The 23,688-nt window shown below is 42.2% G+C and overlaps 1 protein-coding gene across 1 annotated transcript in view; it reads right to left on the reverse strand.

The window, feature by feature from the left end:
* CACNA1I (calcium voltage-gated channel subunit alpha1 I) overlaps positions 1–23,688 on the reverse strand; it is a 495,583-nt gene that overhangs the window by 120,503 nt on the left and 351,392 nt on the right. The window contains exons 6-10 of the mRNA XM_070754808.1: positions 21,334–21,493; positions 17,532–17,847; positions 15,915–16,007; positions 6,339–6,645; positions 2,339–2,748 (exon numbers count right to left, since the gene is read on the reverse strand). Of these exons, the coding sequence (XP_070610909.1) occupies positions 2,339–2,748; positions 6,339–6,645; positions 15,915–16,007; positions 17,532–17,847; positions 21,334–21,493 (1,286 nt within the window). The remainder of the gene's footprint in view (positions 1–2,338; positions 2,749–6,338; positions 6,646–15,914; positions 16,008–17,531; positions 17,848–21,333; positions 21,494–23,688) is intronic.

The following is a 23,688-nucleotide window of genomic DNA, read 5'->3' on the forward strand; positions in this document are numbered from 1 at the left end:
CACCAACCCTCCAGTAAGATTTATATCCCACAAAGTCTTCATTCAGTGATTGCACTTGTGGTCATAGTTCCCTCTAAGCTGAGCAGTGAGCAATCGCTCACTTAAAAATCATCATCAACTCAGAGTTTTCCAAACCTGCCCAGAAGCCGAGAGGGAAAGAGTGAGAGGGAAGGAGAGAGAGAGGAAGAGAGGAAGAGAGAGAAACAGATAGAAAAAAGAGAGGAAGGAAAAGAGAAAGAAAAAGAATGGGAGTAAGGAAGAAAGAAAGAAAATCAAAATCTAGTTTGAAACTAGCTCAACTATTTAAGTGGCATTTTGATAGACTTCCGGGTGGAGCCCGATCGCGCCGGAGGAGCGGAGGCTGAGCTCCGGCACCGCGGTCCTTCTTTCCAGCCTGCAGGACGCGGTTTCGCGTGGTGCCGACTCTGGAGGGATCGGCACAGGACAGGGGGTCTCCCGGACACCCTGGGACGGATCGCCACGGTCCCGGGGGCGAGGGATAGCCCCGCAGCTGCAGGCATGGAGAGCTGTGCCCAGGCGGCTGCCTGGACACAGCCGTAGCGGTCGCCGACAGCGGAAGGTCAAAAAAATAGAAGAAGTCTACAAATAATTGATCAGCAGAAAGAGGAGACTCACAGCACCACACGGAATTCCTTTGGTATCTTCACAAGTTTGGGAAAAAGAAGATGTTTTCAACTCTAAGGCGAATATAACAAAAGAAGAAAACTGTAAGTGATATCCATCCGCGGTGGAGAAGATCAGCCGGAACTACTTGCCTTTGTTACAACTGAGTATAACTTTCACTTTTTTTCTGCTACTTAAGATTATAGTGTGGTGTGTCTACTTTCCCTTTTCTTCGTATATTTTTTCTTGTTACAATTTTTTCTCTTCTAAAACTAAAGTTTGACTTGGAAATCATGGAGTGAATGAAGTAAAATATATTAATCAATTGAGCATTGTGGAACTAATGAACTGAACTAATGCAGATAAAATAAAGACCCAAATTTCACCCCTTGCATACTAGCGATGCAGGAGTAAACGTGTGGTGGTGCTTGCTTTGTGATTTCATGACATATATTTTGTCATTTTGATATTGATAGAGTTGCCCTATTATGAGCTCACTGTTATAGACACACAGTACAATATTTTATTTTGAAATTCTCTGAGGCAAAACAGGGTGGGTTTTTTATTTGTTTGTTTGTTTGTTTATTTATTTATTATTTCTGTGCCGCCCAGTCCCGAAGGGACTGCTGCTCAGACACTATACTTTTCCGCCCATCCCCCCCAAAAAATTAGAGGGAACACTGGTTGTGGTGGCTCATTTTACCTTGTTAAGTTTTTAACTCAGCATTAAATTGGTGCTACTTGATTGCATTAATTCTATGTCACAAGTCTCAGAGGTTGCCAAATTCCCTAGATAAGTAAATGAATATGGTAATATCATGTTGCTGTCCGCAATAGATATCCCAGGGCAGTGATGGTGAACCTTTTTTTCCTTGGGTGCCAAAAGAGCGTGCGTACACACTATCGCACATGCACGAGTGCCCACACCCACTGTAAGGTTTATAAATTAAGCCCAGGAGGCTTATGTTTCACCCTCCCAGGCTTCAAAGGGTTCCCTGGAGATGAGGGAGGGTAAAAATGCCCTCCCCTATCCCTCTGGAGGCTCTCTGGAAGCCAAAAATGCCCTCCCAGAGCCTCTGTGCGAGCCAAAAATCAGCTGGATGGAACATACATACACATTGGAGCTGAGCTAGGGCAACAGCTCGCATGCCAGCAGATATGGCTCCATGTGCCACCTGTGGCACCCATGCCATAGATTCACCATCACTGTCCTAGGTTGAATCTTTTTGGCACCAAGTGCCCAAACTGGAATGCACGTGCATGTGTGCATGCGCCAGAGTGCTGGAAACCCAAAGATCAGCTAGTTGGCGCATGCATGTCTAGTTGTCAGTCCTTTTTTGGCCTGTTTTTCAGGCCATTTTTCAGCACTCCAGTGTCCATAAACACCAGCTGGCCAGTGTGTGCATACCTGTTTTTTTGCTGATTTTTCAAGCCATTTTGTGGGCTGTTTTCAGGGCAAAAACACCCCCCACAATGGCTTGAAAATGGCCCCAAAAGGGCCTGGTTTTGCACCAGAAACCAGAAGGGCAACTCGTGATGGTGCACATGCCTACAGAGAGGGCTGTGCATGCCACTTCTGGCACATGTTCCATAGGTTAGCCATCACAATCCTAGGGGTTTCAACAGGATAATTACCCACCCTTTCACAACTTTATAATTTTATCCCTGGATACTGAATTCATTTTATGGTTTCAGGTGCCTATCAGTCCATTACCTGTTCATGATGTTCAATGCCCATGCTGATGGTGTTTACGAGGATTGCAATCATGATTCCACGGTTGAAGTATTTGCTTTCCACGATTCCCCTTAGTTTGACTCTTACTTCTTGCCACATATCATTGCAAAGCACGAGCTGTCCTCTCTCTTCTTCATCATCCTCTTCTTTTTCCAAATCTGTCTTAGATTCCATGTCTCCTTTCCTTCCATCTCCCTCTTGGTCACAGGCTTTTTCTCCATCTTCCTGATCTGAATTGACACTATCGAGCACAGAAAGTCTTTGGGTTGTTTCCTGTTGGACCTTATAACATTTGGGGCAGTTGCTGGGTTCAGAGACCAATGTCTTGGTAGTAGGCTGACCAAGTCCTTGAGGCACATAATCAATAGAAGAATGTTTCCGGCAACGTGCTGGTTAATAATACACAAAGAGATAAAATGTAAGGCTTAATAATTCCCTTTTTGTAATACAATTCTGCATCTCAATATTTAATTATGCAAAGCAAATGGGTTGTTGGCCATTTTAATGGAGAAGAAAATGAAGCACTGGAACCCTTAGAGTTAAACATCTCATCAGAGACTTTAAATGGAGATTGCTTGTCTCTAAGAGATACGCTCTACTTCAGCCACAATAGATTGTACTCAATTGTGTTCAGCTACATAGCACGGATGGAATAATTCTCTAGACTGCAAGAATCATTAAATAAGGGCCATGACCTATATGTAACATATTGGAGGTTAAAAAAATATATATTGAAAGCTAGTTTCTTTAAAAACTAGGGCGGCTTATTGATCCCATAACAAAAAATATTTCAAATATTATATATTGTGCATATAAAACGTGGTAAGTCTGACTTTGCTACTACATAATATGTCAAATCATCCAAAAAAGCTTATCTTGGCAAATGGAGCAGAACTAGATAGGCATATGTGACTTGACAAGCATATGATTTTTTTTTTTAAAGTAGCACTGACAAAGTCACATTTTGCTGATTTTCTACAACTAAAATAGTTTTGTAGGACCTGAAAAAAAGGCCATAGCTTGATGATAATCACATGCATTGCAGGAAAAAAGGCCACTAGATCACATGAGACATTAGTGGTTATGAAGGCAATCTTGTGAGAATTGAGTGGAAACATATCAATCTTCTCACATGGAATTCTGGAGATGACTGGCTAGATAGAACAAATAATAATAATAATAATTCATTGATGTCCCTCTACCACAGTGGTTCTCAATCTGGGGGTCGGGATCCTTTGGTGGATCAAATGATCATTATACAGGGATTGCCTAAGACTATGGGAGAAGACAAATTTCACATGGTGTTAGGAACTAAAGCTTCTATTCTGGTGCCTTGGAACATATTTTTACAATCTGAACAATCAGGCATTTACAGTGAGGGGCCCCTCTGACCTTCCTGCCAATCAGCTTAAAGCTCTGTTGGAAGAATTGGTGCTAGACTTATGGTTGGGGGCAGTGGTGGGCTCCTACGGGAATGATCAAGAATGCAGTTCCGGTAGAAAAATTTGGAGCTCCACCCCATAGCACCCAATTTGCACTGAAAGATGTTGAAACAAAATGCAGAAGCCATGCCCACTGTGTGGTAGTAAAAATTTTGGTCACCACTACATGAGGGGTTGTGGTATTAGAAGGATTGAGAACCACTGCTCTACCAGATGATATTATAGTTGAGAAAATATTGCAAAATATTGGGAATTGCTGATTGAAGTTTAATGTTTATAATTTTAAATACATTCTGCAGAAAATGGAAAAGAAGTGTCTAATGACTGATGCCTTGTATAGGTAGTCTTATGACTGTCTTTTTTTTGTAGTAGCTGTTAGGCAAATCACCATGGTCATTAAGTAAAACCACAATCATTAAATAAACCTATTGCGGGCAATGGCTGTTTTCTGCTGGAATATGGAAGGAAATGTTGAATTCCAGCTAAAAGATCATATATTGTGGTCATATAATTATGGAGTGCTGTAAATGGCTGTAAATACAGTAATACCTCAACATACGAACTTAATTGGTGCAAGGAGGAGGTTCGTAAGACGAAAGGTTCGTAAGACGAAACATTGTTTCCCATAGGAAACAATGTAAAGTCAATTAATCCGTGCAACCCAAAAACCCCTGCAAAAAAACGGCTTTTGGCGACTGCTGGGAAGCCGCGCGGCTATTGGGAAGCCGCGCGGCTGTTTTAAAAGGTGACAGCCAGCCTGGGGGGCTTCCCAGCTGTCTCCTGAAGCCGAATGCAGAAGTTCGGCTTTGGCGTTCGGCTTCAGGAGACAGCTGGGAAGCGGCGTGGGTGTTTTAAAAGGTCGCAGCCGGTCTGGGGGGCTTGCCAGCACCCCCCCGAACCCAGGTTCGGGGTTCGGGGGGGTGCTGGCAAGCCCCCCAGGCCCCCCAGGCCCCCCAGGCCCCCCAGGCCCCCCAGGCCCCCCAGGCCCCCCAGGCCCCCCAGGCCCCCCAGGCCCCCCAGGCCCCCCAGGCCCCCCAGGCCCCCCAGGCCAGCGGCGACCTTTTAAAACACCCGCGCCGCTTCCCAGCTGTCTCCTGAAGCCGAACGCTAAAGCCGAACTTCCGCGTTCGGCTTCGGGAGACAGCTGGGAAGCGGTGCGGCTGTTTAAAAAGGTCGCAGCCGGCCTGGGGGGCTTGCCAGCACCCCCCGAACCCTGAGCCCGGGTTCGGGGGGGGTGCTGGCAAGCCCCCCAGGCCAGCTGCGACCTTTTAAAACACCCGCGCCGCTTCCCAGCTGTCTCCTGAAGCTGAACGCTAAAGCCAAACTTCCGCATTCGGCTTCGGGAGACAGCTGGGAAGCGGCGCGGGTGTTTTAAAAGGTCGCAGCCGGCCTGGGGGGCTTGCCGGTTCGTAACTCGAACAAAGTTCGTAAGAAGAGGCAAAATTTTGCTGAACCCCGGGTTCGGTTCGGGAGGTTGCTGGGAAGCCCCCCAGGCCAGCTGCGACCTTTTAAAACAGCTGCGCCGCTTCCCAGCTGTCTCCCGAAGCCGAACATGGAAGTTCGGCTTTAGCGTTCGGCTTCAGGAGACAGCTGGGAAGCGGCGCGGGTGTTTTAAAAGGTCGCAGCCAGCCTGGGGGGCTTCCCAGCAACCTCCCGAACCGAACCCGGGGTTCAGCAAAATTTTGCCTCTTCTTACGAACTTTGTTCGAGTTACGAACCGGCATCCGGGAGGCTTCTGGGAAGCCCCGCCGCCCGGCTGTCACCTTTTAAAACAGCCGCGCGGCTTCCCAGCAGTCTCCGAACGCCGGTTCATAACTCGAAAAAAGTTCGTAAGAAGAGGCAAAATTTTTCTGAACCCCGGGGTCGTATCACGAGTTGTTCATAAAACGAGGGGTTCGTATCTTGAGGTACCACTGTATATGCCCAAAATACATGATGTGACTGTGGGATGAGCAGCCATTAAAACTTCAAATTGGTGTCATAAGTACTTTTGGAGCGGGTGTCATCATAACTTCAAACAGTCACCAGTCATAAGTCAAGAACTATCTATAGCAGTGATGGCGAACCTATGGCATGGGTGCCACAGGTGGCATGCGGAGCCCTATCTGTTGGCACACGAGCCGTTGCCCTAGCTCAGCTCCAACATGCATGAGTGTGCCAGCCAGCTAATTTTTGGTTCACACAGAGGCTCTGGGAGGGCGTTTTTGGCTTCCAGAGAACCTCTGGGGGGACGGGGGAAGTCGTTTTTACCTTCCCCCGGCTCCAAGGAAGCCTTTGGAACCTGGGCCCACCAGAAGTTAGGAAACAGGCCATTTCCAGCCTCCAGAGGGCCTCCGGGGGTTGGGAAGCTGTTTTTGCCCTCCCCAGGCATTCAATTAGGCACTTGCGCATGCGCGATAAAATGCACCCACGCTCTTTCGGCACCGGAGGAAAAAAGGTTCGCCATCACTGATGTATCACTGTATGATATACAGTGAGGGTCTAGCCCTTCCCACAACCCAACGCTTCATTTGCCAGGCTTAATTTATAAACCTTACAGTATTGCTTCCGGTCTTTTCCATTCACTCTCTGTTTGGCAGTGCCTGGTTCTGTTTGCCCGAGACGACGATCCTGCAGGCTGTTGTAGAAGCCCAGGGTACGACGCTTAGCTTTACGAACAATGTGGCAGACATATTGGAAGATCTCTTCGTAACAATCTCCTGGTTCCATGTAGCTGGCCACAGTGCTGGACGACAGGTACCGAGCTCGCTGCTCTTGCATCAGTTGGTGTTCTCGTTGCTTGGTCTCGGAAAATTGGGTGGCAATGACGACTAGGCACAGATTGATCATAAAAAAGGAGCCCACCTAAGAAACAAGAGAAAAGGCGGATAACGCATTAATGGGTACGTGTGTGTGTATGGGTGGGTGGTGGTGATTAATTTTTTTTTAAAAAAAAACCCAAGGCATATAACACTGATGTGTGTATTTATGTGTGTGTGTGTGTGTGTGTGTTATCTAGAGCAGTGATTTTCAACCTTTCTTGAGCCGTGGCACATTTTTTACATTTACGAAACCCTGGGGCACATTGAGCGGGGGGGGGGGGGGAGAGGGGAAGAGGGGCTGCTAAAAAAAGTTTGGACAAAAAAATTCTCTCTCTCTCTTCCTCCCTTTCGCTCTATTTCTCTCTCCCTCTTTCTTTCTCTCTCTCTCCATCCCTCTTTCTTTCTCTTCCTTCCTCTCTTTTTTGCTCTCTTTCTCTCTCCCTTCCTCCCTCCCTCTATGTCTTTCTCTCTCTCTTCTTCCCTCCCTCTCTTTCTCTTTCTCTCTCTTGCTTTCTCTCTCTCTTTCTCTCTTTCTTTCTTTTTATTGTTCTCTTTCTCTCTCTTGCTTTCTCTCTCTTGTTCTCTTTCTCGCTTTCTCACTCTTTCTCTCTTTCTTTCTCTCTCTTCCTTTATTTCTCTCTCTGAGCTTCGCGGCACACCTGACCATGTCTCGCGCACACTAGTGTGCCACGGCACACTGGTTGAAAAACACTGATCTAGAGCAGTGTTTCCCAACCTTGGCAACTTGAAGATATTTGGACTTCAACTCCCAGAATTCCCCAGCCAGCGAATGCTTAACTTATTGAAGTTAAACTCCAAAATGCAGTATTTGGGGAAAAAATTGTCTTGGAAAAAGTTGCTATGCAGGAATCATAACCTGACATACTCACTACTTCTTTCTAGTAAGAATTTCTATAAATAGGAAGACAAGAAAACCAAAAAAAAAAAAAAAGGAAGTTAAAATACATGTTTGGAATTAGAATGAGCTTTCAAAATCCTTGCTCAAAGGAAATAGAAAAAGAAAAGCACTAGTTAGCCAAATTCTCAATTGTTATAAGAGATCAATGTAATTCAAACAGCCTATGCAAGTATTCAGATTCAAAACAGGAAAGGTCCTTTGATCCCAGCAACAGTGCATTTGCTGTACTTGACAACAAGCACTGAAGAAAGCAACTTTTTAAGATGTTGCTGACGGATGTTGTGAGTGCATTCACACTACATCCGAAGCACCTTTCCTGCTTTGGCTTCAAATACCGCACATACAGTGGTACCTCTACTAAGAACGCCTCTACTTACGAACTTTTCTAGATAAGAACCTGGTGTTCAAGATTTTTTTGCCTTTTCACAAGAATCATTCTCCCCTTACAAACCTGAGTCTCCAAAACTGTAACTAGAAAAGGCAGAGAGAAGCCTCTGTGGGGCCTCTCTAGGAATCTCCTGGGAGGAAACAGGGCCAGAAAAGGCGGGGAGAAGCCTCCATGGGGCCTCTCTAGGAATCTCCCATAGACCAAACAATATAGGGGAAGAGCCTTCTCTATGGGAGTCCCGACACTCTGGAATCATCTCCCCCCGGAGATTCGCACTGCCCCCACCCTCCTTGCCTTCCGAAAGAGTTTAAAAACTCATCTTTGCTGCCAGGCTTGGGGCTTTTAGATCTTCCCCCTGACCAATGAATGTTTTTAAGTATGATTGCTGAATGATTGGTTTGATAGGGTTTCTTTTTAATTAAATTTAATGGTTGTTTTTTAATGTATTATTAATTGGATTCATATTATTGTTCTGTTTTTGTACATGCTGTGAGCCGCCCCGAGTCCTCGGAGAGGGGCAGCATACAAACCCAATTAAATAAATAAAATAAATACAGTAATACCTCATCTTACGAACTTAATTGGTGCCGGAAGGTGGTTTGTAAGGTGAAAAGTTCGTAAGACAAAACATTGTTTCCCATAGGAAACAATGTAAAATGAATTAATGCATGCAAGAAAAAAAACCCACCGCCGCCCAGCTGTCACCTTTTGAAACTGCCAGGGGGCTTCTTGGCATCCTCCCGAACCCAAACGCCAAACCCGAACTTTTGCCAAACTTCCAGGTTCGGCATTTGGGAGGCCGCCAAGAAGCCCCGCCGCCTGGCTGTTAGCTTTTTAAAAGAGCCACGAAGCTGTCGGGCGGTCGGGAGGCTAGAAAGGAGGTGAGGAATCCCAATAGGGAATTCCATGGGTGGAGCTTTGACGTCACAAAGACGTCCTTCCTGGCCAGCCGAACTTCTGGGTTCGGCATTCGGGAAAATGCCGAGAAGCCCCCGGCTGTTTCAAAAGGCACCAGCTGGGCAGCGGGGCTTCTCGGTGGCCTCTCGAACGCTGAACCCGGAACTTCGGCAAAAGTTCGGGTTTGGCATTCAGGTTCGGGAGGACGCCAAGAAGCCCCCTGGCTGTTTCAAAAGGTGACAGCTGGGCGGCGGGGCTTCTTGGCGGCCACCCAAACCCGAACTTTTGCCGAATTTCCGGGTTCGGCGTTCGGGCGGCGGGTTCGTAAGATGGAAAAAGTTCGGAAGAAGAGGCAAAAAATTTCCGAACCCCGGGTTTGTATCTCGAATTGTTCGTATGGCGAGGGGTTCGTATCACGAGGTACCACTGTACATTTAACAATTCTAAAGCACCCTGTTGTTCTTCACGTGTTTGCAGATCAGTGAATGAGCTAATACTATTGTAATAGATTTCATAAATCTTGCAAAGTATGCGAGATGGAAAGAACTTTAAATTACAATACATCTAGCCTCAGCAGGTGGCCATCTAGCTTGCCCTCCTTCAAAAGCTTCCAGCAAGTAGGAATCCCCCAGTTTTAAAGCAAAGTCTTCCATTTCTAACAATTGACGCCGATAGGAATTTCTTCCTGATATTCAGCCCAACCACTTTAAAATAGCTGTCAAAGCCTTTTAAAAAACACTATTTTATTTTGAAACAGTGACCTGTTCTGATGCTGAAGCTGTCCAGGAAAGGCTTAGTTTTTCAAAGGCTAATTCAAGTGCTAGCAGAGACCTGGCCCCTTTGAAATGCTAAAAGTGAATGAAATGACTATCTGATGGAGCCTTCTGGCACCTTTGTCTAGGTGACCTGCGCAGCAAGAGTAGAAGGGCATCATGGTCTATTGTTCTCTGGATAATTATGTTTGAAAGATTCTAGGTGGGAAAACAGTAACTCTTTTCCTCCTTTTATGAGCTGAGGAGATGGCAGTATTAAATCCGCCCTTTATTTTCTGTTACCTCTTCCCAGCCTGCGGTTTGTACAGTTGCTCTTTAGGTAGATTGAACTTTGAAAGATATTTAGAAAGATGCTTATTTGTTATTTTTACCCTGACATTTATGTCATTTTACACAGGATAATAGCAAATATTATTTTGTTTATGGGAAGAAGGCTACAGGATAAGTAATGGATGGTGGGGAAAAAATAAATTCAGTTTATTGTTTGCTGTAAATTGGAATGACACAAGGATCTACATCCTCTTTGTAAAAAAACCCAAAAACTTTCATAACATTTAATTTAAGAAGAAGAATGTAAATGATATTAGCATAATACCAGAACTACCATTATTAATATCCTTCTTAAGTTTTTTAAATAAGAATAAATATTGTTATCTTGTATGTTTTAAAAACAAACATACAATGTTATTGTTGTTGTACTAGAGAATAAAAACAGGCTTACAAATCTAAATACACACACATGTATGTATGTATGTATGTATGTATGTATGTATGTATAAATTCATAAATATATGTGTGTGTGTGTGTGTGTTCTTTTGAGAGCAGAAATTCAGAAATTCATTTTTAATGTGTTCACAGAAAAAAAGTGACGATAAAATTTATCTTCTCTTAAGTCATAGAATGGAATCGAACACACTCATAGGCAGGAATGGCGTTTTCCAGATTTTAAAGTATTTCATTTTAGCAGTATTAAACCCATTTGAGGCTTATACTATAAAATTTCTATTGCATTTCTAGAATTTCATCCCAAAATGGCAGGTAAATGTGTCACTTAAATAAGGTTTTGGGAGGGAAACACTTAGGAAAGTGAACACAAGAATAAGGGGGCACAATCTGAGGTTAGTTGGGGGAAAGATCAGAAGCAACCTGAGAAAATATTATTTTACTTGAAAGAGTAGTAGATGCTTGGAACAAACTTCCTGCAGATGTGGTTGGTAAATCCACAGCAACTGAATTTAAACATGCCTGGGATAAACATAGATCCATCCTAAGATCAAATACATGAAATAGGAGAAGGGCGAGACTAGATGGACCAGGAGGTCTTTTTCTGCCGTCAATCTTCTAGGTTTCTAGGTTTCACTAATGTTCAGTAATTCTAGAGGTAAAATTTGACAATGGCGACAGACAGATTCTGAGGAAAGGGTTTTGCAATCCTTACACTCTAGATCAGTGTTTCCCAACCTTGGCAACTTGAAGATATTTGGACTTCAATAGTATCCTCTCTTTGTTTACAAACAAATAAATAAAATCATAGAAATGGAGGCCTCGCATGGAAGCTGTATCTTTGTTTAAGAGAGAGGAGTCTTCATTCATATGTTCTGGGAATGCTCAGTAGTAGAGAAATTTTGGAAAGTAGTGCAAGACGAAATGAACAGGATGTTAAATATTAATTGGACAATTATAAAAGAAATGGCAGTATTGGTAAAAAAAAGGGAGACTTAAGAGAATTTAAAGAAATAAAAGTAGCAGCATTGGAAAGCGCTCAAGCAGTAATTGTATTGGGTTGGAAAGAAGCAGCAAAATGGACGATACAGAATTGGTAGCGGTACATGGTGGACCACATTTGCTTTGAAATTATGGTGGTAAGGATGAGTATGTATAATGAAAACAAATTGAAAAAACTGATGGAACGATGGGAAATGGTGAGAGGTTATATGACAAGTAGAATTTGTGATCTAGCCATAAAGAATAAATTAGAATCACTCTTTGATATGTAAATAGAATGCAGATTCCAGCTTAGAAGAATATTAAAGATGTTAGTACAGACCCTCCAATTGGTGGTGGGGTATATATGTATGTTGTCAGGTGATGGGTGCACCTTCACAGGACACTGTTTTTATGTTGTATGTATGTAGTCTGTATGTTTTAACATTTAAAACTAATAAAAACAATTTTTTAAAAAATAAAAAAAGTTACAAAAAGACAAAAATGGAAGAAATGAGAACTCAATTTATTTATTGATTTAATTTATTTTGTCAAGTATGTATTGGTAGTATACATAGATATAATGCTGCTTATATACATGAGATGGTTATTAATAAGAGGGAAATATTAGGACAGGGATGGTAGGCGCTCTGGTGCACTTATGTACCCCCCTTACTGACCTCTTAGGAATTGGGTGATGTCAACAGTGGATAGCCTAAGGGTAAAGTTCTAGGGGTTTGGTGACAAAACTACAGAGTCAGGTAGTGAGTATTAATCTTTTGGATGATATGGGATAACTAAGATGCTGTGCATCTTAATCTTGTCTTTTGTGGTTTTGTTTGTTTTTTCTATATTTAATTTTTTGGAGTTTTGTATTTTTTCCCTATTCTACATTTTTGGTAATGTCATCAAGGAACTACTTAACAAGTATAAAACCACATTTCCACCAACATTGGCAGGACAACTTACTAATATAAATAGGGAGCAAACCCACATTTACTCACTAGCCCTGATGATGTTACCTACCTGGGTAATGAAGCATCTGTGTAAATAACCAAGGTCTGAGAGCACTATGGACTCCACTATTCAACCCTGACCTTCAAATATTCACTTCTATTGAAAAATGTATTATGTATTAGGAGGGATTCTTGGTGTTCTCTGAGGTTGGTTGTTTTCTTTCAGATGTTTCATTATCCAAACTAAGTAATATCATCAATACTAGCCTGTATTACTAGACATTTTACCCTTGTCATGGTCAGATCATTTTCTGCTATGGCTTGAGTTTCAGGCTCCAATCCTTTCCCGCAAGGAGGCGGTACCAATTAGGTGGTTCCGCTGCAGATGTCTGATGGACCCAAAGGGCTTTCAGAGGGTGCTTGGGGTTTTACCGGATTCGCTTATACACAGTTTGGCAGAGTCCCTGGTATTGGCCTGGAATATGGCCACAAGGGGGCTCTAGACCGAATTGCGCCTTTGCGACCTCTCTGTAGTAGTAGACCTTGGAGAGCTCCTTGGTTTACCATGGAACTCTGAGGGATGAAACGCCAGAAGAGACATCTAGAGATCATTGGAGAAAAAGTAAATCTGAATCCTACCAAAGACTTTTAAGAGCTCATATTGAGACTTATAAAGTGGCGCTCAAGGCAGCAAGATGCGCATATCATGATGCCTTAATTGCATCAGCGGAATCTCGCCTAGCCACCCTGTTTAGAAACATAGAAACATAGAAGTCTGACGGCAGAAAAAGACCTCATGGTCCATCTAGTCTGCCCTTATACTATTTTCTGTATTTTATCTTAGGATGGATATATGTTTATCCCAGGCATGTTTAAATTCAGTTACTGTGGATTTATCTACCACGTCTGCTGGAAGTTTGTTTAGGGTGACTTGCTCCCTCCTTAACCAAAGGGAAGTTCAGGAACCCTTGCAGGATAGTGCTGAGGATTTTAATGAGTTTTTCGCATATAAAATTGCCCAGATCCGGACAGACCTTGACTTCGAATGGAATCTGGAAACGAGCCAGTCGAGGTGACAGAGGCACATCTTAGTTGCATTGTGTGGGAGGAGTTTGACCTAGTGATGCCTAATGAAGTGGACAAGGCCATGGGAACTGTGATTTCCTCCACCTGCTTATTGGACCTGTGTCCCTCCTGGCTGGTCTTGGCCAGCAGAGAGGTGACACGGGGCTGGGTCCAGGAGATTGCCAACACTTCCTTGAGGGAGGGGGTCCTTTCCAGCTCCCTGCAAGGAGGCACTTGTGTGCCCCCTCGTCACGAAGCCTTCCCTGGACCAACAACAATTGTCCTGTCTCCAACCTTCCCTTTATAAGGAAGGTTGTTGAGAAGGTAGTGGTGCTCCAGCTCCAATGGTCCTTGGATGAAGACGATTATCTGCGCCTTCAGCAGTCAGGATTCAGACCCAGCTACAGCACTGAAACTGCTTTAGTCGCGCTGATGGATGATCTCTGGTGGGCCCGGGACAGGGGTTTATCCTCTGTCCTGGTGCTTCTTGACCTCTCAGCGGCTTTTGAAACCATCAACCATGGTATCCTTGGAGGGGTTGGGAGTGGGAGGAACCACTGTGGTGGTTCTCCTCCTGCCTCTCTGGTTGGTCACAGTCGGTGTTAGCAGGTGGCTAGAGGTCGACTCCTAGGTCCCTCCCTTGTGGGGTTCCTCAGGTAGGGTTTCTCATGGGTTGGTTCTCTCTTCCCTGCTGTTTAATATCTACATGAAACCGCTGGGTGAGATCATCCAAGGGCATGAGGTGAGTTACCATCAGTATGCTGATGATACACAGCTATATATTTCCACCCCGTGTCCACTCAGTGAAGCGGTGGAGGTAATGTGCCAGTGACTGGAGGCTCTTAGGGTCTGGATGGGCGTTAATAGGTTCAGACTCAATCCTGACAAGATGAAATGGCTGTGAGTTTTGCCTCCCAGGGACAATACCAGCTGTCCATTCATTACCCTGGGGGGGGGAGTCTTTGCCCCCCTCAGAGAGGTTCCGCAACTTGGGTGTCCTTTTCAATCCACAGCTGAGCTGAAAAGACCATCTCTCGACTGTAGCGAGGGGGGCGTTTGCACGGGTATGCCTTGTGCCCCAGTTGTGGCCCTATCAGGACAGGGAGTCACTTCTCACAGTCACTCATGCCCTTATCACCTCGAGGTTCGATTACTGCAATGCTCTCTACACGGGGCTGCCTTTGAAGACTGTTCAGAGACTACAAATTGTGCAAAATGCAGCCACGCAAGCTATAGTGGGATTGACAAGATCTGCCCACATTTCAACATCACTCCGCGAGCTGCCAATTGGTCTCCAGGCCCAATTCAAAGTGCTGGTTATGACCTATAAAACCGTACATGGATTAGGACCAGATTATCTTTGGAACCGTCTTCTGCCTCATGTATCCCAGCAGCCAGTTAGGTCCCACAGAGTCAGCCTTCTCCAGGTCCTACCAGCTAGAGAATGTTGACTGGTGGGGCCCAGGAGAAGATCCTTCTCTGTGGTGGCCCCGGCCCTCTGGAACGAACTCCCTCCGGAGATACGTACCGCCCCTCTTCCTGGTCTTTTGTAAAGCTTTAAAAACCTATCTTTGCTGGTGGCCATGGGGGCCATGAAATTATCTCCGGCCAATATGAGATATGATTGGATTAGATGAATGTGTGTGAGTCCACATAGGGTCTTTTAAAATGTTTAGTAACTTTTCATATTTTTATAGTTATTAGATTTCTTATATATTGTTATATTTAATGTTGTACGCTGCCCTGAGTCACCTCGAGAAGGGCGGCATAAAAATCTAATAAATAAATAAATAGCCAATACTTTCCTATTTTATTTCCCCAATAGTTTTATAGGATTTTTTAAAAAATTATGCTCAAATCCTGCATGTAGATATAAACTAAGAAACTTGGAAAATCTAAATGTCAGTATATATTTTTTAATAAATAAAGTCAGAATAGTTTGATCCCATTGTCAATGAATTATCATCACTTTCTCCTTTGACCTGAGCATGAACAATAAGGGTATAAAAGGGCATAAAAATAATAGAAAAGTGTACAGATCTTTTTAATATACAAAATTTCCTAGCACAACCTTTTCCAACCTGATACCTTCCAAATGCTATTCCCAAATTTCTATGGCCGTGGAACATTTTTTAGGCATATTTTAGCTGATTGGGAAGTCTGAAAATTTTAGATATTTTGTTGCCATTTAAGTATTTATTGTAGCTTAGGACCATCACTAAGCTCTTTTCTTCCTGTCACATAAGGGATTTGTGAAATATTCTTTAAGTCTGTTTAAAATATAAGCTCTTGGAACATGATTATAAATTAGTAGTTAAATATGTCAACAGATTTCAAAGACCTTAGAAAGAATTCGGAGAGGGGCGGCATACAAATCTAATAAATTATTATTATGATTATTAATTCAAGAATGGCAAAGTCCATTTGAATGATTTTTTTGCTATTTCAAAAAAAGGATTTGGAATCGGTATCTCCAGGAATGATTTGCAACAGCTATTTTACTTCAAAGAGCATAAATGTCCAGCTCCCTGGTTTATTGAGATGTAACATTTGTTTCTCTCATGTGAAGGGCATATTTTATCTAGTCAGTAAAGAGACTATTGTACTTACAATGATCAGCAAAATGAAGTAAATGAAGTTGTAGAATGAATGAGCATCCATCACATAATACATAATCTCTACCCATCCTTCCAGAGTGATCACCTGAAAGAAGAAATAGAAAATATTTCAGTAGCTATAAGGAGATAGATTATCCATTTTTGTTGTAAAACACATTATAGAAATACCGACAAAAGGAAAAAACTATTAATGCAACTTTCCCTAGCCTGATGCTCTCAAATTATATTTCATAATGTGTTAAGTCATGATATATGACTCATACACCCATAATGTTCCAAAATATTTGATGTGACCCTCAGAACACTTATCAGAACATTTTAAATATCATTAGGAATAATATTAGCTTCCTTAATTTCCTTCTTAATTCTAATTTAATTTAACTTAGTTTTCTCGTTTAATTCTATTAGATTTAAAATCTTTTTAATCAACTCCTTTAAATTAAAATTAATAGGTTGTGCCTAATGTCTGCCTAAATACAAAATGTAGCTCCTGTGGCCAAAACATTAGGCTTAGAGACACAGGACTGTTTCATACCACACCCCTGAAATAAACCAAATATCTTGACCTCAAATAGTGGTCTTATCATTATAGTATGGCTGTTGGGGTCTGGATGGGTGTCAACAGACTCAAACTCAACCTGGATAAGACGGAGTGGCTGTGGGTTCTGCCTCCCAAGGACAGTTCCATCTGTCCATCCATAACCCTGGGGGGGATTATTGACCCCCTCAGAGAGGGTGTGCAACTTGGGCATCCTCCTCGATCCACAGCTCACATTAGAGAACCATCTTTCAGCAGTGGCGAGGGGGACGTTTGCCCAGGTTCACCTGGTGCACCAGTTGCGGCCCTATCTGGATCGAGACTCACTACTCACAGTCACTCATGCCCTCATCACCTCGAGATTCGACTACTGTAATGCTCTCTACATTGGGCTGCCTTTGAAACGTGTTCGGAAACTTCAGATCGTGCAGAATGCATCTGCGAGAGAAATCATGGGCTTCCCAAGGTATGCCCATGTTACACCAACACTCCGCAATCTGCATTGGTTGCCGATCAGTTTCCTGTCACAATTCAAAGTTTTGGTTTTGACCTATAAAGCGCTTCATGGCATCGGACCAGAATATCTCTGGGACCGCCTTCTACCGCACAAATCCCAGCGACCGGTTAGGTCCCAAAGAGTTGGCCTTCTCTGGGTCCTGTCGACTAAACAATGTCATTTGGTGGGTCCCAGGGGAAGAGCCTTCTCTGTGGCAGCCCCAACCCTCTGGAACCAGCTCCCCATTGAGATTAGAACTGCCCCAACCCTCCTTGCCTTTCGTAAACTCTTTAAAACCCACCTCTGCCATCAGGCATTGGGGAACTGAGATAATTTCCCCAGGCCTATACTGTGTATGTATGGTATGTTGTGTGCATGTTTTTTAAATTATGGGTTTTTAGTTTCAATTATTAGATTTGTACTATATATTGTTTTCTATTACTGTTATGAGCCGCCCCGAGTCTACGGAGAGGGGCGGCATACAAATTTAATAAATAATAATAATAATAATAATAATAATAATAATAATAATAATATTCCACATAGAATATATTACCACTATATATTCAGATTACCTGGAATATAACAATCCATGCATAGCCAATATTGTCGAAGTTGATTGCCCCTTTGTGTGGATTGGCATTGCCTGTACGACATTCATTGTAGTACTGGTTCCAGTTAACGCACATGCCACTGACGTTGAACTCCTGCCTGCTTGAGGTGTAGTAGAAGTAGTCATCCTTGTCCAAGCAGCACACATGGCCCCGTTCTTTGAGTGGGGGGATCTCATGACAGCCCATGATACCATTGTCGCCTGATAGTGAACAGATGAAGGGCTTTTCATCATCCTCCTCAGGTTGATAATAGGGAGGAAGAGTGATGTTACCTTGGCTGAGAGAACACATGAACAAAATGGTTATGGCAATTATTATACCTGTGTAGACTGGGCGTAGTGGAGAAAAATCACAAAATGTAAAGACCTGCAGATAGAAGTAGAACAACTGTGACCAAAGAGAGCAAAGAAAGTACCAATAATACTAAGTACCATGGGCAAAATTTCAAAACATCTGGAGACCACTTGGACACTATCATCCCTGGCAAAATCAATTGCGAAAGAAAGCTTTATCTGGAATAGCTTACATTCTATGATAGTACTTTTATTATCCTTAAACAACATGATCTCTTTATCAAGGGTTGGGATGGAAACGATTGAAACTGGTTCTCTGCCTGGTTGCTGGGTGGGGTGATCATGGAGCATGGCCTACTCGGCTTCTGCACCATGGTGGGTGGGAGTGTTTTCACCATCCTGTGCTCTGGAGGCTTTCCTTGCGCCTCCATGAAGGTGAAAATGGAAGTTTCCAGACTTCCAGTACTTCTGGTAGGCCCGTTTTTCACCCTCCCAGAGCCTCTGCATGGGCCCTGCACTTACCCCGCATCCAAAATGGGCAATGTGGAGACTCCTGAGAGGGAGGGGGAAAGGGGGGGGGTGTCCAGTCTTTGCAACTACTGGTTTGGCAAACCAAATGTAAAATTAACATTCAGTTTGCCTGAACCGGTCTAAACTATCTGAATCCAACTCAGAAAGTAGACAAACAAATACCAACTCCAACTCCAAATAGCTGGCTGACTGACAAACCATAATAAAAATCTAGTACAAGAATATTCTTATCGGACCGTTATTAACATCTTTTTTCAATTCAATCGGATCTTAATTCAAGTGTAGACTAGGGGGGAAAAATATTGGAAAAACCGCGGCAACCATACGCCGCTCAATGTTCAATCTAAGGTATCTTAGAACTGTTAGCAACAGTTCACTGGGGGGTGGATGGGAAGGAAGAGTTATAAGATAACAATTTATTTAGACAGAACATTTTAAATTTAACTCTTAGCTCTGATATATTTGTTTTGGTATTGATGTACATCGTGAAATAACAGAGTTCACTTAAACAGAATAATTATATGATATAAATATAATAAGAGCATGGGGAATATATGTCGACATAATGATGTAAAATACGATGTATCTACTCTTCCTCCCTTTGTATATTTTTGTAAATTTAATAAAAACTATTTTATAAAAAAATAAAAATCTAGTACAGCAGAGGATTAATAATGTTATCTATCCGGAGATATTGGCAAGAATTAGAAATGTTAACAAGAACGAGACTCAAACGCTTAGTACATTGATTACAAGATCCAGTTGAAGATTCAATTCCACCATTGCATGTTTGTTTGTGACCAGGTTCTCCATAGCACACTAAATCTGTATTTTTTTTAAATTGTGTCAATGCTTTTTCTCTAAAGTAGAATTGGAAAATAGTAGATTTCCAATCAGAAAGTCTTCTCTGAGTGCTAAAAGTGGAAGGTAATTTTATTACTGTATTTTTGCCACTTCTACCCATTAGTTCCATTGGTACATTAGGACTAAAAGAAGGTTCTTTTCCCTTGTACCTTGCATTTAAACGATTCCTTGAAAGCAGGAACCTAGGGCAGGTATTCAAAGAATGAAGGAAGGAAGAATCTCCTCTTCTTCAGATAAGTTCAGAAAATTGGGAAATTGAAAATATGGGAAATCTGGAAATGGTGTTAGTATGTTCAGCTCCCTCTCTGTGTTTTAGCCTGAACTCTTGAACAGCACTAGTTTATAATTCTTATTTGGAGGAGAAATGATAACTACTATTGTTTTGTTAACTGCTACGGGTTTGTTCAGAAGTCATAGCAAAGTATGATGTGGAAAAGAAAACTAAAATGTTGTGGCTGATTCAGGTTGACCCAGACCAACAGTTTAGAGGATGATCCGAAGTGATTAAAACTCAAGAAAATCCAATTTCTATACACTTGGGAAGAGATGTCGAAAAAGGCCGAGAAAAGAGCATGTTTTTATCCATTTTTTCCTTGAGAGAAAGACTTTGTGACACAGTTAGAACTAAAATAGACAACAGATGCTTCCTAGAGCAAATGGATAATCTGGTACCATGCCAACATATGGGATCATTAAGCATACTTATTTCTTAACATGCGATAGCAATACTTCCCACAATATTGAATCAAAACTTAAAATAGTAGAAGCTCAGAAAAATAAAAATCTGTAAAAATTAAAAAAAGAACAAATGATCTAAAAATATTGGAGTGCAATTTTAAACCATGAGTTCACCCGTTTTATAATCTGCTTCTTTATTCGTGATATTACTTCAGATGCATACTATAATGGTTTAAAATGTAATGTGAACAAAACAAGTCTTTATAAGTAGGCAGAAAAAACACAGTAAATGTATTTAAAATGCTAAAAATGCTTTATAAATATGTACCATAAATATATATTCATTGGAAAGTCCACATTACTGCGATTCTTGATGTGATATCTGAATCATAATATGAAATACCCTTGGGTCATAGCAAAAATTTTAAAGTACACATTTGCATCCTAGGATGAGTTTTTTACCACTATGTAAAATTAGAGAGGAAAAGTTAAAAATCTATACATGCCAACATCCTAGGGATCTAGACAGACAAACAGAAAGGTTAACACCACATTTTTCCTTGAAGTTATCACCCAGATTCACATACAATCTGCTTCAATACTGGGGAAGAATATGAGAAGCTATACAGTAGTACCTCTAGATACGAGCTGCTCCACATGCGAGTATTTCAAGATACGAGCCACGAGGGGAGAGAAATTTCTGTTCCAGACCCGAGCTCAAATTCGGGATACGAGCCGAGCGTCCACTAGGTGGCGCAAGAATCCTTGCTTTTGTTTATCTCAGAGGAGAAAAACAAAGTCTAAAGCCATTTGTTCCAGATACGAGTTGCTCGACAGACAAGCTCCCTTCTGGAACGAATTATACTCGTATCTAGGGGTACTACTGTACAAGGGAGAAAAAGGAGAAGGTACAATTGCAGTCTATGCAGTCTTGCTTAACCCAATTTTAGAACTGATAGATCACAGGGGATTAGTTCATTTTCCAACACACTGAAAGGGAAAGTAAATATATATATTTTAATTTTAATAAATTTTAATAGTTTATACATGTGTTTACTTGAAGTTATGGGTTCTTTTACCCTGAAAAACAGATTAGCAATCCATGTTCTTTGTCTGGAATTTTTGCATCAAGGAGGGAGTTGGATTTAGATGGACTACGCTACATCCTCCTCTCCAATACTTTAATCTTTGAATATTCATGTTGGTGGTATACATAATCATACAACAGTAATTTCAACAATCTCACAGGTTCCGTTGACATAGTACACAAGAGTGAGGGACTTGGGGACTGGGATTAGCTCAATATCAAAGATTTAAAAAATAAAATAAAACTGAAGGAGAACAGAGACTTTACAAAGCTGAAAAGGAATTAAGAGAGCCATTTCCTGAACACTCACATTGTCAAGTTCTCATCCATGAAACAGCGGTTTCTCAGTAGACCAGCCCACAGCTGCACACCGATGATGCCAAAGATGAAGAAGACAAAGAAGCAGAGAAGGAGAACATTCCCCAGCATGGGTAATGTGTCCAAGAGCAAATTCACCAATATTCGCATGCCTGAGAGAGGGACCAGGGCCAGGGAGAGTGGGATAGATCACCACAAAGGAGCAATGGTTGAAGGTGGAAAAAGAAAAAAGGGGAGACAAGGAAAATATGGTAGTAAGACTAGAAGAAGTAGAGAAAGGAAGGTAACAATATAGAAAGAAATCCTGAGCTTAAAAAAAGTGAGCAGCAGCTAGAAAACTTACCGTAGATGGGCAGCTCTGAATCATGTAACAACAATATATTTAGTTGTATCTGTTCTTATGAACAGATTTTCATAAATGTCTAAAATACAGGAGGCACTTGCCATTTTCACTGTTTCAAGATCCAAAATGCTAAAGTAAACAAGAAATACCTGACATTTTTTAAGTGAAATGCATTCCACATTATGGATAGTGTTTAAATAAAACTACTGTTATTACTGTTGGAATCCAGTTAACTGTATATTATTATCTTCTTATGCAAGTATTCTTTAATTCTTTAATTGTTAAATTATCAAATTGAAATTTGATAATGTGGTTTGTGTTTCTCCCTAACTTTGTACAACTTTGCAGGATAAGAGGCTAATGGATAAGAATGGTCTGTGCCTTTTTCTAAATTAATCATAGTGCTTATGTACTCCATGGTACCTTGCATTTCAATAATCCTTTTAACAAACAGTGACTCTCTTAATCCCCCATTTACTTTTCTATCTTTTCTGAGACACCTCACTTTACTGGATGGGTCCAGGGAATTTCATTTAACAAGATGTTGCATGTAGGGCAGTGTATAAATGACTAATTAGCTATTTATAACTAGTTCATTACTTCAGTTGGTTTGGGAGGGGAAGAGAGAGGGAGAGATAAGATAAGGATTCTGTGACAATTCCCTAAGGCACCAGTTAATCCCTTTTTTATGCCCTCTGTCATATAATTAGTTACATTATTTTGTGCTTTCTGCTTTGTCTCATTTTCCTGTGTCATTGTTTTCCAGCAATTGGGAATTTAAAAAAAAATCCCCCAGCTCAGAAAAGTGCATGAAACTGAGCTCCAGCCAGGATTTGCGGCAGGGCCAGGGAAACGCAGTCCTCGGTGTAGCCGCCATCTTGTAAGGCTGGGATCTCGCGAGATTTCACGAGATCCCGGCCATGCCTGTCATCGGCACCGGCCAATGACATTGCCGGGGCAGGGCCTGCTAGCCCTTTATAAGAAGCTGCACAGGCTCAGGGTTTCCTTTTCGCCCCGGGACAACGAGCAGGCGAACACCCACCCGCCCTCCCTATCTGTCAGTGTGCTACAGGGATCGCTCTTACGGGGCCGAATAGGAATTTTTGGCGGTCTCAGTATTTTTCTGCGACCGTTTTTTCGCCTATTCCACAATGCGGTGCGGGACGGATGGTTAGGGGGTGACTTCGCTCCCCGATTAGTTCTAATTGGCTTACCTCTGGTCATTGGGTTGGCAGGTTAGGGGCGGAAATTGGAAGGTGTTTAGCAACTGCGTGTTCTCCATTGGGCATCTTTGGGGATGATTGGCAGAGTCTCTCCAAGGGCTCATGGTGGCTTTTAAATCGGCCTGAGCAATTGGGGAGAACCAGCCTCTGGGTCTCGACCATTTCAATTCCCTTCCAGGGATTGGACGGCGAGACCTCCCACATGCATGGCATGGATGGGATCCAGGTGAGGTCGTGGCCCCTTCACCTGGATCAGCATGGAGCAAAGCCCTAAGTTGCCCCGAAAGTTTTTATTACATCATTTCCGCCCCGGAAGTATTTCAGTTGACCTCTGCGGGTCCATGTTAGGTTGAATTAAATTAATTAATTAAATTAATAAAAATGACCCAGTTTAAATCCAGCTCTGTGTCTGCATTGTTATTCCGCCTCTGCTGCAATATATATGTAGAATTTAATACTTATGAAAGCATTTTGAGTTTCAGTAGCTTCGTTTCTTTGATGTCTAGATAATTCAAACCATAGCAAGAGAAGAAAATAACTCACATAATGCCAGTGATGAGAGATGGCATTTATGTATCTAATCACTTATCATACTTAACTCCAGGGACTCCAATTTTCATCAATAAGATATAAAAGATGTAAAAATCATTTTAACCGTTGTACGTCTACCCATTAAAAGTCTCCTGATTTAGTTCTTTGCAAGTAGATGAATAATAAATGATGAAAATCAAAATGCACCAGTCTTTCTTACCCACATAACAAGTGATATTATACTTTCTTA

The sequence above is a fragment of the Erythrolamprus reginae genome, chromosome 6, assembly GCF_031021105.1.
Source record: "Erythrolamprus reginae isolate rEryReg1 chromosome 6, rEryReg1.hap1, whole genome shotgun sequence".
In the NCBI taxonomy this organism is placed as follows: domain Eukaryota; kingdom Metazoa; phylum Chordata; class Lepidosauria; order Squamata; family Dipsadidae; genus Erythrolamprus; species Erythrolamprus reginae.